Here is a 17,927-nt window from a genome sequence, read left to right on the forward strand (position 1 = left end):
CAAAAAGGAACAGAAGGCAAAAAGACTGGAAACTTTATCAATATTTATTGAATAATGTTGATTGGCTTCTTAGGAATAATAAAGGCCAGAAGTTTTTCAGAAGTTACAACCAACAGATAATTCTGTAACTGGCAAAATGAGAAAAAATAACCACAACAACCAAAATCAAACACTGGAATAAAACCAAAACCTCACAGACCCATTGCTAAGAGACCTGGCTATTAAAAGTTATAAAATAGAGTCATCTAGGTTAAAAAGAAAAAGCCTCCTCAAATACAGGAAGAAACACACAAAAAAAATGGTGAAAATAATCATAAATACAAAAGGCAGTGACCCCCTTGTTCTTTTTGTTTAAGATAAGAGTGCATAGAGCAATAATCTGAACTCATGCTGTTGGCACGAATACACAAGGTCAATGTATGGCATAATAGTGAAAAGGAGAGGAAGGAGAAAGATTCTAAAATGGGGGCATTATAGATTTAAACTGAATTAAGCCAACATTAACCTAAGTAGATTCTTTCAAATTAAGATATGCATTGCAATCTCTAGAACCACCATTGAAAATTAAGTAATTAAGTAATGAAGAGTTAGTCATAGCTTAATGCACTGCAGCACTATCCCCCAACCTAAGCCAACCTAGCAAACTAAGGACACATCAGTGGATCCATGGAGAAAATAATGGTGTGTGTGTGTGTGTGTGTGTGTGTGTGTACACAATAATGATAAATCACAACAATAATAACCATGGCAACACCAACTAAAGCTTGTTGAGCACTGACTGCATGCTATCCTGAGAAAAATCCTTTCATTTAGGTAAATTTTATAAGATCTCACAGGTCAGACATGGCCATTCAAATCTAAGGAACCATAAAACTGCTGAAAAGAATGTATTGGGAAGTACAAGTGTGTTTTTGTCTGTCTGTTTGTTTGTTTGTTTTTGTTTGTTTGGTTGTTTTGTTGTTGGTTTGGAAAGCTACAGAATTTGTTACTGGAAAAATGAGACCTACTTAAAACTTATACTTGAAGCCTCACATCTTGGAGCTTATCAGAGAGAACAGATAGCTACATGAGCAGGCACAGGTGCCGGTGCAGGTTTCTCCAAAAGGACAATGAATGGACGAGGAAAGACACAGCCCTCTCCAAAACTGGGTACCTGGCACGTGCTTCCTTAGCAACAGCACCTAAGGATGCTGTAGGCCTTGCTGTCACAGCTCACTGTCATAGTTCTAGGGACACTCACCAGGCTTAGGTCATCTCTTGTGCAGAAATCTACACTGAAGGCTACAACAGATATGTTACTAGTGCCTTCAATCTGAATATGTCTTAATTAGTTTGTGCCCCAAGAAAAAGGAAACAAAGTCCACACACATGAGGCTGGAGCCATTTTACTGCCTTCCTTCCCACCCTCTACATCCAAGCTGAATCCATCACCCCTCTCCTCTCATCGGCACACATGCCTCCTGATTCTCCTTCTGTGTGCTCCTGACACATCCCAAACTTACTACTGTTTTGTCATAGCCTTCGTTATCTTTTGTATTATTATAATTGTTGGGAAGCCCCTAGTTGAGAATGTGCTGATCACAACATCAAAAAATCAAGTAAGCAAAGTGAGGCTAGGGAATAGCTCAAGGAGGGAGTTACATTGGCACTCACTGCCAAAGCATGAGACTAGCATGTGTATAAGTCTAGCATTGTCAGGGGTGAGACAAGAGGATCACTGGGGCTTGCTGAACTAGTCTAGCTAAAGGTTCAATGGGAGACACTGTCTCAAGACACTAAGGTAGAGTGATAGAACAGAATACCTCATGTCCGACTCTGCTCATCCACAGGCACCCACACAAGCACCATGATAACACAACGCAAATAAATAAGCAACCATTCATAAGAATCCTTAATAAAACAGAAATTATAGTCCCTTTGTGGCACACAGGAGCCGCTAGCCTACAAAAGCCATCAAACTGTAGCAGGCTCCTCCTTCCTGCTCCAGCCTATGGCTACTGCAGCAAAAGTTCCCACAGAACAAATGTCCAAATGGAGGCTGTCCAAAACGGCGGCTCCTGTCAAAATGGTGGCACCACACCATCTCCTCCGCTTGCAAGCCCTCACAGGAGTTTAGGAGCTGTCCATGATGGTACCCTGCCTTTCCTGCCTCAGGGAGAGCTGCCCCCCAGGAGCTGTCTACCCAGGAGACACCTTTCCAGCCTCAGCCTACTGCGGGCGTGAGGAGCTATCCGAGGTGCAACACCTTCTTTCTTGCCTCAATCTACGGCTTTATGAAACATCACTGCAGCACCTAGCTCACAGGAGCTGTCCACACTGGCAGCACCTCTCTTCAGCCTCGCCACCCACCACCCCCCAGCAGCCCCACAGAGATGGCGCCTCCGCAAGAGCTGCAGTGGGGAAGGGCTTCCTACACTAACTCATGGGCCCAATTCAGGGAAAAGGGGTGTGAAAAAAAAAACCCCACCAATACCTGAGGCAGAAAACCCACCAATCGCTGAGCTTTCCACAAAACACCCACCAATCCCTGAGCTCCTTCAGGCTCAGTACTTGAAATCCCACCAACCCTCCCTTCGGAAATCTCTCCCCTGAGAAGCTCTGCCCCCTCAGAAATTCTATATAAGCACTGTCCCTTTGTCCAGTTGCCTGCTATCCACTCCCAAGAGCAAAGGGCAGCCCAGCCATCCCTGGATGCATCCCTCCAAACCCTGGACCCTCCAATAAATCTCTTTCCTGACATTTCCTACCTGCTGTGACTCTATCAGAAGAAGCCATAAGAAAAGAAGCAGCAAAGAGAAGGACCGAGTCTGAGTCTCCTGGTCTCCTCAGCTCAGCGGGGATCCCTCCCCTGGGAGCTGCAATGCCTCTGATGAGGAGGCTTCCTCTCAGGGCTGTGTGGTTCCTGGGCTTCCAAGTCCCAGGATACCCTTCAATTCCAGCAGAAGCAATTACAGAAATGTTATCATTTCGTTCTCAGCCCCACCCTAACAAAACAAAATCTCTTAAGTCTAACACAGCTCTCACTATGAACAGCAGCAAACATCCCACACTTACACTGACCACAGAGATGAGAAGGGCAGAGTCAGCCCATGATTTTGAAGATACTGCCCCATTGGTTTTAAAAGGAGACTGTAAAGAAGTTATTGAATGGCTGCACAGACCTCAAATCTTAATCTCCAGAGTTCCTGCTTTACATTTTTACATCTTTGTGACGAAGAAATATACTGAAAGGAGGACTGTTTTAATTCTGTCTTAAAAACTATATACATCAACACATTTCTTATTTACTTTCTTTCACTGAAGAGAGAAAATAATATATACTTCACACCTTGAAATCTAGTTTAAGTAATGATATTCTAATAATTCCATTAATTTATTCTCTGCCTATTGGATTATTTTCAAGTCTTTCAATTTTAAGCAAAAATATACTTACATCATCTGCAATGCCAAAGATCCTGGAAGTCACAGACTTGAGTATAACAGTTCCAAACAACCAGCCACACCCTTGGATAACCTGCAAAAGAAAAAGTCAAAACAAAACAAAACAAAACAAAACAAAACGCCAGCTTTGCTCCCGCCTTCTGAAGTCTGGTGAACTGAGGAGAACAAATGCTTTATTCCCACATAAGCAATATCTTAATCTCCAAGGGGAAATGCCTATTGCTCTGATACCAAGGGTTATTATAACAAAAAATAAGACTGAAAACATATGACATTTCTAGCTAACTGTATTTATGTCTATCAGAGATCTAAACAAGAACTGCTTAACTCCTATGGTGGGGTCACACATGGTTGCTCCTCAGAAGAAACATGAGGTAAAAAAATAAAACTTCAGTGGACTACTAAACCCAGAGACTCTTCACATATTGAGCCCCTCCACTGTAAAGCATAAAAGCAATGTTATCTTTTGGAAAAGAAAAAAGAATGCCTCAGTTTCTGCTTACCCATAAGCTGAGTTCAGATACATTCATTCTTAGGAACTGGGGCTTCATTGCCAGCATGCCCTAAATATAACACAAATGAACATCAGAAGCCCAAGTAATAATATTCTGAATAATTAAGAATTTTGATTAAGAATTAAGATATTTTGATATTAATTCTGAATAATTAAGAATTAAAATTCAAAGCATGACTGATTTATTAATTAGTCATTTGACATTTTGACACATGTATAAGATACATCCTAATTACTCTCTCATCGAAGATCCTCAGCCCCCATACCTTCTGTTTACAAATTTCTTTCCCACAGCCATGCCTTTTGCTTTGTTTTGTGGAGTTTTCACGATTATCACCCACCCCCTGTCCATATATGCAGTTAGTTACTGATCTCAAAGCATCTCTTTTAAAAAGTAAGGCTAAAAACCCCTACTTTCAGTGAGTTTGTAAAATTGAAAGAAAATCAGCATATATAAAAGATGAAGTTCGCTATTTTATATATGGTTTGCCTACAAAGAGGTATGTAACAATTTCAAATTTTAAGTAGCTCATAAGGTTCCCTTTAAGCTAAAAGTTCCTGACTTACCTGATGAGATTTTACTATATTAACAAAATATTTCTGTGTTAAGTCTTTCCAGGTACATGAATCCTACACTATATTACCTCTAGAGAGAAAAACATATTTCAAACTTCGCAAATATATACATATTTTTTAAAATCTGACAATCTTAATCCTGGGTGCAATGACAGCAAGGCTGAGTTTAGGGTTGAAAGTGGCTTCAGCACAAGCCTATGGCTGTGGCTAAACGCGCTTCAGCCGGAGAGGACAGGCAGCGCCTCCGGCTGGAAAAGGCGCATTTCTTGGAAATGGTATAAAGTAGCAACTTGTGAGACAGGAGCTTAAGACTCCTAATTTATTAATAGGTTCTAGAATCAGATGAATGAAAAGACGTGCCTCAAAAGGCAGGAAGCGCTCAGATGGGGAGCCCAATGAGCAAATGTGCGCATGCGTGAGTCTAAGGCACATGCTCTGCGAAGGTACATGTATTCAGGTAAGGTTTGTTAAACACTATAACACTAAAGCCCATGGATCAAAGCCAGTTTCTAAAGTGCACAGGAGTCTAAATTTGTTTTTTTTTTTGTTTTGTTTTGTTTTTGTTTTTGTTTTTCGAGACAGGGTTTCTCTGTGTAGCCCTAGCTGTCCTGGAACTCACTTTGTAGACCAGGCTGGCCTCGAACTCAGAAATCCAGCTGCCTCTGCCTCCCGAGTGCTGGGATTAAAGGCGTGCGCCACCAAATTTAACAAGACTTTTATACTTAGACTGAAAAGATGAAAAGAAAAATTAAGAAGCACAGAAACCTCCGACAATGAGCTCATGAACAAAGCAGGAGCTAAGGAAGGCTGAGGGAGCAAGAGAGCAGCTAGTGGCTGAACCACGGGGAGGCGGGCTCTGAGCATTCTCACAGTGACTTCCGTGAGTCTTATTTTCTCTGCTTTCCAAGTGAGAACTTCATCACTCTGTCAGGTAGAGATAAAGTTGATAGATACTTCATATAACCCTGCAGAAGCTACTCACGAGTCCCAAGCCAGTGATAAAGAAATGGAAACTATTTGTTTCTAAAGCAGCCAAAGACAGATCAACTGAAAATAATGAGTTACCAAGGAGTGGGCGGGTTAGGTGAAGCTGGGACAGAGATCTGAGAGTATATAGGGGAATATCCATGATCACACATCATTGTATACATATATAAAATTATTTTTTTAAAAAAAGCAGCCAAAGGAATACTTACCCAAACAATTACCAAAGACGATGCATAATAAGATGTTAGTAACATCGAGTTCCCAAACATCAACACAAAACAAAGCACAAGAGAAATCTGCAAAATCCAAAAGAAAGGCAGTTACACACAGACCCAAAGAAAGAACAGAGCTTTCAGTTTCAAGTTGTCTGCTCCCATGGTGGAAGGAAGCTGGAGCACTCAAAGAGGGCTGCCAGGCAAACCCAGCTCACTCTACATCCCACGCCCATGCTCCACGATGGCCATCACCAGCCACTGACATAAAGAAATTAGTTTATACTTCACTCCTAAGTCCCAAGTGGCCACCCAACCATAGTATCCTCTCTTGCTTTGACTATTAACATGCTGAGAGAAGCTTCTTGTATCAATCTAAATCAATCTAATTCACTATTAACGACTGGAAAAAACCGAAGCCACTCTACACATGAGCTGCAGCTTATTGAAACTGCCCCTAGTACTGCCCAACACCTAACTGCCTTTTGCTTCTATTCTGTTTTCCTCATCCTTGGCACAAATGACAAGGACCTGTCAGATGCATCTTATGTACATGGCAATACATTGCTACAGATAGATAACCCACCTCAAGAAAACCTGATGGACCAAGATGCAGTTATTTCAAAAACAAAAGACAAAATACTGGCAAATTGTAATACAAACAGATTGTATCAGTTTACTCTCCCCTAAACTAAATAACTGCATTGCTGTTGATACATACTCTGACACATACTGCACATTACTTCTTTAAGTGTTCCATCATACTAGGGGAAATGCTGTGTATATGAGACAGAGCCTTCCACAGGTATATGGTATTAGTATGAACTGCTTATTTTTACTGTGTTCTTTCTATTAGATTAGTGGTTTTCCTTCATGTCCTTCTTATGTGTCACAGGACAAAGCTGCGTATGAAACAAACATTATATTTTCCCACTTCACTTTTCAACTTTGTCCTTTTTCTGTATTATGCTTACTGCTTAAATTTTTATGTCAGTCATACTTATTATTTCTCTCCTTTAAGTCTTCAAGACTTATCTTTATAATTTAAAAAGTCCTTAAAAATGAAAAGCCCATCCTTTATTATAAAAGTTTTGTTTTCCTTTGATATATGTCCATTTGTGTGGATTTCATTTCAAAAATATATTTAAAAACAATGCAATACACTATAAATTCAGAATAAAGAAAAGTTACAATTATTTCAATTGATACAGAATGATACTTAGCATAATTCTGCATTATCCAATTACAGTATACTGAACAAACTCGGGGCAGGACGTCTCCCTTTACATAATAGATGCCATACATGAAGAAGCCACAGTACACTCAGTGAGAAACTAAAACCTCTCCCTCAAGGAACAGTTACCAGGGACAGTACAAAAGTGTCACTTAGAGAGACAGGAAAGAGAACATCCAAAGCAAACTGGAGACAAAAGGGTACATCTCTGCCCACAGATAGTGTGGAATGAAGAAAAGCCTAAAGGAGGGATAGCAATCGTTAAGAGGGAGGACGGTACCAGGATGCAAAACTAACTCAGAACCAGCCAAGTACGCACATACCAATAAGAAACAATCTGAAAGGAGAAATCGAGAAAACAGATCTTTTGGCCAACAGCATCAGAAGGAATAAAAAGACTCAGTGGTCAGCTTAGTTGGAGGGACAACATTTATACAAAAACAAAACAAAACATAAAATGCCATTGAAGCAATTAAAGCATGAATAATGAAAAGACAGCTCATATTTACTGGTTGAAGACATGAACACCCAGATATCTACAGATTTGCTGCAATAGCTATGAAAACCCAGCATCTTTTGCAGAAATAAAAATCCATGCAGAATCTCCTGGGAAATGAGGTAGACCCAGCAACAGTGAAAGGGACCGTGGTCGTGGTCAGACTCAGACTTGGGTTTCCAACTTGATAGAAGCCAGAGTATTGAGAACGCTGTGCGGCAGGCATCAAGTCAAAGTAGGCCAATGACATGGAACCTGCTCAGGCAAAAGCCCTGCCAATCAGACCAATGATCTTTTCCAAATCAGTCAATGGAGACAACCCTCTTGAGAAACAGTGCTTAGGAAAGGAGATTCTCCCATAAACATGGACCATTATCTGTCTAGTGCCATTCACAAAACTGACTCAAAGCAGAATGGACACCTAACAGAAAAGCTAAGACAGTACACATCTCAAAGCTTCCTGTAGTCAGATTTCACAGTATTTTCTTGGGTAGGACACTATGAGCACAGAGAACAAGAAAAAATGGTTGGACTGGCATCTAAAACTTAATGGTCATTAAGGGATAAAGGATAGCAAAGTCAAGCAAACATCAACTTATGGATATAGTCATAATTATAAATATGATAATTCCTAAAACTCAATACAAAAAAAAACTTCATTCAAAGATGAACTAATAACTTGAAATGATGTTTCTTCAAAGATACAGATATTACTAAGAACTACATGACAAAAATGCTCAACACCATAAGAAATGAGAATGAAGAGACTCTATAAGAAGAGTACCACACGAGAGCTTGGAAGTTGTCACTGGGTCTTAGGAACAAGGAAAACACTACCAACTAACATGTGTGGTGGGCAGAGATGTAAGATCACAGGGAAAACCACCTCAGAACAAAGGAGGCAGATGGGTGCAACTCAACTCACTGGAGCACCAACCCCCATGAAAACAACCCAGACAGGGAGCCGAGACCTGGACTGTAATGGAGTAATGGCTACTGAGTGGGTCCTGAGAGGGGAAGCTTACGTTTTATTTATTTATTTTTAACTCTGAGAGCAAAGACCACTGTGGAAAATCCTTCTATGTTTCCAGCAGAAGGAAAAAATAGCACTGCTTTGAAATGTGCCAGCGTATCATGTTCTCAGCAAGAAATCATGCTAGCTTTCAACATGCTCATCTAGAATATGGGAGCTGTGTAAACTCTTTAACTTACTTCATGGGACAAGATTACTGTCATTCTAATTCAGACAATGACACGCAATAAAGCCATTGCTCATCTCTCATAAACATAGATGCAAAAAACCCCAATTCAATGAATTATGAGCAAATCAAACTGAACAATGAATAAAAAGACTCATACACTACAAGCAAGAGGATGAACCCCAGGCAAGTAGCATTAACATCTACCCACCCACCATCTGAAGAATAAGACAGGAAAGAAAATCTGACCAAATTCAACATGGATTCATGGTTTACAGGGAAAAAATCTGCAGCAAACTGAGAATAACAAAGAAATTCCTCCCACTTGACAAAGATTTACAAAAGTCCATGTTATCCCACATCAGAGTTAAGATAATGAAGCTTCCTGCCTAGATCAGGAGCTGACTCTAAGCTTCCTGCTACTTCTTCTCAAAAAGCCCACAGCCTACAGTGAGGAAGGATGTGAAAATTAAAAGGAAAAAATTAACTATCTTTGCAGGTGACACAGCAATCCGTGAAGACGATCTCAAACAGTCAACAAGGTCAGAGTTAATAAGGAACTGCAGGGAGGTGAGATGTGGGCTACAGCCCAAAGGTAACTGCCTTCCATCACAGCAGCAACAGTCTGAAGTCAGGAACACTGGCACTTAAGCCAGCACCTGACAAGAACGACTCGACTATAGGTAGATCCAACAAAACACATACAAGATCTCTAGGCACGAGTTTACCACACACGTGCGCACACACACACTCACTCACACAAATATGTAAAATAAAAAGTCTCTATTGGGGCTGGAGCTGTGGCTTTGTGGTTAAAAGTACTTGCTACCTTTGCTAAGGATCCGGCTGTGGCTCCCAGCACTCCCATGGCAGGTCACAACCTTCTGTATCTCTGGTTCTAAGGAACCCAATGCCCTCTTCTGACCTCTGCAGGCACCAGGCAGACATGTAAAGCAGTGACACGCACACAGACCAAACATATACAGATCTATAAAAAGAGAACTATGCAACCCTGGTTAGAATATTCAAATAACGTAAATAACCAAAACTTTAAAAGTAACTTAAAATTCCAACCCTGAGATTGTCAATGCCAAAATCAGGACAAGCCATAGAGTAAGGGAAAGCTATTTGTAAATGTACATCTGAGGAGCTGGGCTGCAGCCTGGTGAGAGAGCAGCCGACTACCGCGCATGAGGCTCTTGGGTCAATTCCCAGTGCCCAGCTAACAAAGAAGAGAAAGATGCCATCTGTTAAACCACTATTATCCAAAATAACACAAAGAATTATTAAAACTCAATAACAAGAAAATGAACAACCAAATTTAAAAGACAAAGGCAAAGACCTGAACAAACACGACACAGAATCAGAAACACGATAAGCGACCCTTCCTCTAACCCTTCCTCTCGAACCGCTGACGTTGGCTCAGAGGCTCAGAGGAGGGTATAGAAGCTGCAGGCCCCCTTCCTTTCTCATACCCCACTTTCTTTCCTCCCTGTCCCTCTCTCTTCTGGTGGGAATGCAAAATGGTACAGACACTATTGAAAATAGTTTGTCAATTTTCTAAACACTAGATAAACAGCTGCCCTATGACTCAGCAATAACTTTCCTTGGTATTTATCCAAATGAATTTAAAATTTAAATCTATATAGAAGCCTGCAGGCAAATGAATGCTGCAGCAGCTTTACACAGAGCTGTAGACCTCCCCTCCGTAGGTAAACGGATAAACCATGACATAGACAAAAGGAAGGGGAAAAGGTCAAAACGCTACTCACTTATGAAAAAGTGAGCTATCAAGGCATGAGAGGACTAAACCTAACCGGACTAAGTAAATGGAATACATGGATCTATCTGCAAAAGGTTATGAGCTATCTAACTCCAAACGCATGGCATTCTGCAGAGGACAAAACAACACAAAGACGGCTGTTACTAGACACACAGGGAGGCAGGCCTGGATGGCTTCCAGGACTGTGAACCTGTTCACAGGATGTGTCACCGCCCATCAGGTCCTATATAATACATAGTGCCAAGAGTGGACCCCAACAAAGCCCAGGCAGTGGGTGCTTAACACCTGTCAGTGCAGGTGTATCAGCAATGACAACAGTACCATGCTGGTGCAGGACAGCCACAGTTTAAGGGTGTCATACAGACGGGACTCCTGTTCAACTGTGCAGTAAACCTAAATCTGCTCTATAAAATACAATCTCTTAATTAAAACCAAGACAAGAAAAATTGTAATGGGAGGTCCTATTGCCATTAGATTGTCTACAATACCTCTTTAGAGACAGAGAATAAATGTTACTTATTGCAGAGAATGTGAAATGGTACCATAACTGTAGAAAACAGTGTCACCATTACCTAAAAAATAAAAATAGGCTTGCCACTTGATCAATGCCAGTCTGAAAACCAGTAAACAAAGACACGTTCATATTCATAGAAGCGTTTTGCTGAAGAGGGACTAGCACATGGACCATCGAGGCAGAAAAAGGCTTTCATAACAGACTCACTGTTGTTCATTTCTTCTAAAAAGTAGTGAAAGCTCGATGAGGGCGTGTGAGAAAGGCAGCCACACAGAACAGTGGGCTTGACCTGGTGCAATCCACACAACGAACTCAATGAACACAGTGCATTATACTACTCAGAACCAGCTATCTCACCTCTCTCTAACTAAAGAGAGAGTTTGCAGATATATTTGAGCAGGAAGTCTCAGAAATGAAAACAGGGGGCGATGAAACATACCAAGATGTACTGATTCATGGAAAAAAAGAGAAAATGTAAATTATAACTGCACTATACTATTCTATATAAATAGACAACATATTTAAAGAAAATGGAATATTGTGAGCCATTACATATTTGTTCTCTTAAATACTTTCACCATTTGAAAAATGATTTAACAGTTACAAAGTTGAACATATTAATACCTCGGCATAGAAGAGCCCTAGATAAAGACTCCTGATAAATGCCTATACATTGCCCCAGGAGATCCAAGTAAAATTACACATCATTATTTGTTAATGAAGAGACAGAGTGGCAGCAAAAACTTCAATGTTCTTCAACAATGAAACAGAAAAAACTGATTGGTTCATACTACAGAAAATACACAGCAGCGAACATTTCTGAACTCTAGGAAGGAACATGCAAATCCAGAAACCTGAGAGAAAATTTCAGCCTCAGAAAAAAGTCATTTACATCAGCCTGAAAAACTAGGTTTCTAGTTCATAAATATGTGGACAACTTCAAAATACCTACATAGGAAAATGGAAGGAAATCACTTGATGACAGCTCCGTGAGGACAGTGGTCACCTCCAGGAGGGGTGAGAGCGGGCTATGCTTTGCTAGGACAGCAGGCTCATGCTCATTAATACTGTAACTTTATTCACAAGCCTTCTAGAACCAACCAAACCAACATCCCTAAGTGTGCTATAAGAAAAGCCGGTTATGGTCCAGTGTAATAACACTGAGATCACCAGAGAAAGAAAACACTGCCTTTATGTGTAAAAGGCAGAGTGACTGAGAGAAGGCAAACACTCTCAAATCAAAGCACAAACATGCAGCCAGCAGAAACCAACCAGCCCTGCAGGCCTCACCCAGCTGCTCCACCGACCTAGACCGCTGCTCTCCGTGATGGCACTTGTCTGTCCTCCACCCTCTGTCTCGCTTGTCCTTACCTGGCTGAGCACTTCCTCCTCCAGGACTCTATCTTCTTCCCCAGCTTTGTGCTCCCATATGCCCTACTGTGTTAGGCTTTTGTTCTTTGGTTTTTATTTTGGTTTTGTTCTTTGGCTTTCCAACATGCGTTATACTCCGGGTTTCCCACTGGACTAGGTCAGAAGCATGAATGCTGAGTGCCTTGCAGTTCTGTTCATGTGTGTGTCTCACAAGCCTAGTGAGTGGCCATTCCACTTTACGTTAACAGGAGGCTCCATGGGTGGACAGTGCACCACTCCATGTCCCCTGTGCCCAGCTTAGTACATAAGATAACAAGATCCAAATTAAAACTTTCTTGGTGGTCTAGTTAAGCCAAAAGCAACTGCATCAGTGTTTGAACGACAGTGACATTAAAGAAACACATTAAAAACTAGTTTCAGAAATAAACAAATCAGATCTCAATAAGGAGTTTATTAAGGTCAAACTAAGCAGAAGAAAAAAAACCAACAGAACTCATTACCATGTGCATATAAATGATCTTCTGTAATTTATGTGTATCAATGTATCCCACGACATACACTGCAAATAGTGATGCAATCTGAAATCAAAAAGAAATTATGTTAAAATAAAGATAACATACACACACACACACACACACACACACACATAAAACAAGTAGCCACATGAATAAAGACAAGACTACCTTATTGTTTCAAATTATCCTTACACATGAATTGAGTGGTTTAGCTTTCTTTCCTTCTGCCTCCAATTTATTATTGAAAATAACTATTAACTGATCTTGTACACTCCTAATATGATCACGGCAGTCCTAATGCACATGGAGAGAAATATCTACTCCATGGATTGCCCAAAACAGAACTCATCGTAATATCAGCCTAACCCTATTGTCAACACATATAACTAAAATTCCTCTAGTCAATCAAACACCTGAAAATATATAACATGACTACTACGACATAATTACAGAAGACACAGTAAACTACAAAGTAATTAGGTAAAATTTATATAAAAACACATTTTATCTCCCTGCTTGCCACCTCTATTAGTATTATGTATAATTCAAATAAATAGTCACATGCTAGTCACAATCAAATTTCAAGTTCCAAATTTGAAAGAATATTACAAGTAACTTTTTTTCAGTTAAAGAGAATTCTGTTATTTATAAAGAATTCTAAAATTCTCAGAATTATCACAATTCTAAAATTTCTAGATTTAGATGAATTCATTGATTAAATGATACTCCAGCTCCTATAGAGGGTTTTTATGACAGTGTCTCTACTCTTCTCTCTCTCTCTCTCTCTCTCTCTCTCTCTCTCTCTCTCTCACACACACACACACACACACACACACACACACAAACCNCTCTCTCTCTCTCTCTCTCTCTCTCTCTCTCTCTCTCACACACACACACACACACACACACACACACACAAACCATTCAAATTAAATGCTACACCTCTTCACACACAAACATGGAAAAACTACATAACAGCTAAATATTTACATACAACCTATCCAACCATTAAGTTTGGTTTTGTTTTTGTTTTCTTATTTCCAAGTCCTTTATACATGTCTACTAATAAAAAAGACATGATTTCTTTTCCTCAGGTACCCATGGTAACTGCAAGGTGATTAACATGACAGGATGTGTAAGCAGGTATGTGCTGTTCTGTGTGAGCCCCACTAGAGGCAGGATAAACCCTTCTGTGTATCCCTCACTTCTCCACTTAACAGAGGCTATCCCACTACCTGGAAACAACTAAAAGCCCCCTTTACACTCCTGGTGCAGAGCAGCACACTTGTGGGGAACAATCTTGGGATTCCAAGGATATAAAATGAATTTAAATAGAATTTAAAGGAGATAAAGTCTCAAAGATAAGATAAAAAAAAATGTTTTTTTAAAAAGTAAACAAAGAAAAACTCCTAGCCTTTTTGTTTCTTAAATAGTAAAAAAGCAACTAACAGAGCCTGGTGGACCGTGCAGCTGTGAGCACCCAGAAGTTGAGCTAGAGCATCCTCACTTTGAGGCCAAGATTCTGTCTCAAAAAATAAAACAAAACAAAGTTGCTAACCTTACTGACATCTGGCTGGGTACAGGGTGTGACACTGAGGCCTAAACACACTACCCTGTAATGCTAACCCAACCAAGGAGAGTGCACACTTCCCTTCCCTGTGCTTGAGCAAAGATTAATCTGAAAGAAAGAAAAATTAAGGTGTTGTTTGTTTGTTTTCCTTGTCTTTCTGGGATTTTTGTCTGTTTCTCTGTTTGCTTTGTCTAAGAAGGTGGTAAATAGTTAAACCTTAAATCCAGATCTGCCTGCATTCCTGAGACACAGGATCTGAGGATTTAGAAGCCTCTCCCCACCAGTGTTACAGAAACGTGAAAAGAATAACTTCAATAACAGCAACTCAGAAACTCTTGAGCCCACAGAAGCCTCCTCTCTCAGAGGGCTACCTTGCTGTATAAATCTGGAAGCGAGAAGCAGGAATACATGGCAAGATGATAAATAACCGACCATTAGGGCAGCCACATCGAGCAAGCACCATGCCTGTTCACTCTCTTGTCCCACGCATGTTTATTCTACATGTAAAGATTTAGGGAACTTAGCCAAAATCCCTCAGTGGATTGGGGGGGTAGGGTCATGAAGTCCCACCCCAATTTGAGGATTGGCAATTGTCAGTTTTCTTCAGGGATTTGAGCCCCAAGATGTTACTCCTGTTCCAATTAATGATCGAACACTCATGCACATACAGACAGAACTAATGTACTCAGAGAGGGTGGGCGTGGTGCAAAGCACACTGGGAGTAGGGCACTTGAGCACCAAGCACATGAGTTGGGAGGAAAATATGGTAGGGAGAAATTGAAGGGAAGAGAATGAAGGGGATGGATCTGATGCAAATACGCACTATGTATGCATGAACACTGGTAAAATACTTTTAGAACTAATCCTAGTGGGAACACACTCTACCTAAGACGTCCCTCGGGTTAACTACGAGCTCTCCATTCAGCACTAACAATTACAAAACAATAGACAAGCATCCATACAAACCTGAGTTCTCCTAGTAAGCAATACTATCCATTACTAAATGAATCTTACAGACATCTCCACTCTGAATTTTCTTTATAAGAAAGACCTAGAAAATCTTAGAACTTAAGACTCATGAAACAAGATGAATCAGTCTGGCCCTATGTAACATCAACAAAGAAGAGCTGAAAGTGAAAGGTGGACATGGAAGGTTGGAGGGAAGATTGGAGAATGGTGTTATACAGCACTCATATAGAAAACTCTCAAAAATAAAAATAAAAACAAAATCTTGGTTATGATTTTATACAAATGAGCTCACTAAGCCCAAGTACTTAAGTTTAACAATGTGTCCCCCTTACCTGAGTAAGAAGCACGAACTGGGCAAACTGCCAGGGCAGCATGAAGAGCACGTTGGAGATGCAGAGTGCAATCAGACTCCCCCTGCAAAGCTCTGTAGCCCTTGGAAAGACAGATACCAGGAGGTTTAACTACAAAACAGTTCAGCAGAGCTGCAAACTGCTGCCAATTAGAATCATAAACATGATCTGGCGTTCACATAAACTGTGCACAAGATGAACCAATGGGTTAGAAATTACACCTTCAGATTCTCAATTACAATAATTTTCTATAAAAAATAAATACCTATTATTACTTCAAAACCACGAAGCCCTGCCAAATAGAGGGAGGGAGGCCAGCTAAATACAGTCATTATTTTTTTCACATTGTATTTTTGTGAATTTACAATCAAACTTCTTAAAATGTTGAGTCAGCAGATTCATGAGTTGGCAAAGAGAATGTCTAAGAGAAATGACACAAGTGACATATTGTATGAGCCACGCCGTGTGTGGAGGAACACTGCAGGGATGGGACACAGGGTGAGACCCAGTGTCAGGAAGCAGCATGGAAGCCAGTCTTCTGCAGGGGCCCCTTGGAAAAGAGAAGTAGAAGGAAAGGAAGGAGTGTCCTGGAGCCACCATTAAGGGTGTGGTATTTCAGGAACAGCCTTTAAAGACAGGATGTGTGCCACCGTCAGCCTGCCATGATCCTCACAGAAGTAGAGTGTGCAGACTAGCATACTGGGGTGAGGAGCCGGCAGCGAGGGACGCCACCACAGCTGTCTTCCTAGACAGCTTCCGGCCTCCAAGGAATGAGCCTGCTCTGTTGCTCTAGTGTAACCCACGGATCCTTAAGCGCCAGGCAACCTTAACAATCAAGTAGTTGAAAGCTGGCACTTTCGATGGAGTAGACGAGGCGACAACGTCCGGCTGCACCCTGGAAGGGGAACCAGGGCACCATTCTGTGAACCGTCAGCCTTGGCCCTGTGCTTGCCTGCAGACATGTATGTGCTGGACCATGGTCAACACTTACTTCTATCACTATAGGGCACAGGCAAGGGGCTGAAATGCCACTCTGTAAAACAAACCATTTTTCTACTACTTTTTAATGAGGCTCAATTTTCATTTTACAGTTGACAAGGGAAATTAGGAACACTACTCTGGAAGCCAGATACAGAATACACTCAGAGAAGATAAGAGCCAAAAGGAATTCCTGCTGGTGATGATCAATATACCACTAGCCCTGGACAGCAGAAATGGAAAACAAACATTACTAGGACCAATCGAGAGAAAAACAAAAACAAACAAACAAAAAAACACAACAGACTGTGGTAGAGAAGAAAGCAATTTCTATAAAACCTACATGTTCAAATAAACTGCACAAACCAACTCACTAAAAGCCCTATTGCCTACCTCATTTCTAAAGCATTCCCGTCCTTAAGGAACAGGGGAGGAGGAGGGGAGGGGTGCATGCCTCAGAAGAACCTTGAGGAAAATCTCACAAAGTGACCCAGAGCCAAGCAGGCCACAGCTACAGGAGCAGCCCCAGAAAAGTGTGTCAGGAAGGCATGTTCAGGTGGGATTAAGAGCTCTGGGGATAGCATTAGAAATATAAATGAAGAAAATATCTAAGAAAAAAAAGAAATAAAGAGACTATGAACAAATATTGTTAAAAAGATATTTCTAATCGCCCATCCTAAAGCAAGGGAGAGGCTCCTGGGTATGCAGATGAAGCCCGCACAATCACGCAGATGGCTCTTGGAAGTGGACGAAAGGCAGCAGAGCAGGGCAGAGTGAACTCGGGGTGGGGAGAGGGGCAGTTCTCCACTGCCAGTTTTCATGATGGAACAGAAACCAACACACAATGGGTCAGGGAAACTGGGTCTCTCTGAGGGGCCCCAGGCAGCCTTGCCAGAACCTGCAGCTTAGGACCTCAGACCCACACAGATATTAAACTTGAAAGGATCAATCCACTTCGATTCATTCTCAGCTGCCACAGAGCCACAGCCCAAAATAGGGAAGGAGAGAGAAAAATCGGAGACTCTTCATCATCAGATTTAACAGGAGCAGACACAGGAAACAGGACCCAGGTGCTCCTGAGCAGTCTAGTGTCTGTACACATGGAGTGGGAAAGCCAAGAATGGTTGCCACATGGACGTGAAATACTCCTGCAAGTGAGCAGGAGGAGGCTTGCACTGTAGCACTTCCTCCAGAGTGCACAGAGCCCTTTCTCTCACT

At 41.2% G+C, this 17,927-nt stretch overlaps 1 protein-coding gene across 2 annotated transcripts in view; it reads right to left on the minus strand.

Moving 5' to 3' along the window:
• Dpy19l1 (dpy-19 like C-mannosyltransferase 1) overlaps window positions 1–17,927 on the minus strand; it is a 91,912-nt gene that overhangs the window by 23,720 nt on the left and 50,265 nt on the right. For both annotated transcript variants that reach the window (XM_021172503.2, XM_029481372.1), the window contains exons 9-13: window positions 15,714–15,813; window positions 12,828–12,905; window positions 5,728–5,814; window positions 3,945–4,004; window positions 3,434–3,514 (exon numbers count right to left, since the gene is read on the minus strand). In XM_021172503.2, the coding sequence (XP_021028162.1) occupies window positions 3,434–3,514; window positions 3,945–4,004; window positions 5,728–5,814; window positions 12,828–12,905; window positions 15,714–15,813 (406 nt within the window). The remainder of the gene's footprint in view (window positions 1–3,433; window positions 3,515–3,944; window positions 4,005–5,727; window positions 5,815–12,827; window positions 12,906–15,713; window positions 15,814–17,927) is intronic.

Source organism: Mus caroli, chromosome 9 (genome assembly GCF_900094665.2).
Source record: "Mus caroli chromosome 9, CAROLI_EIJ_v1.1, whole genome shotgun sequence".
In the NCBI taxonomy this organism is placed as follows: Eukaryota; Metazoa; Chordata; class Mammalia; order Rodentia; family Muridae; genus Mus; species Mus caroli.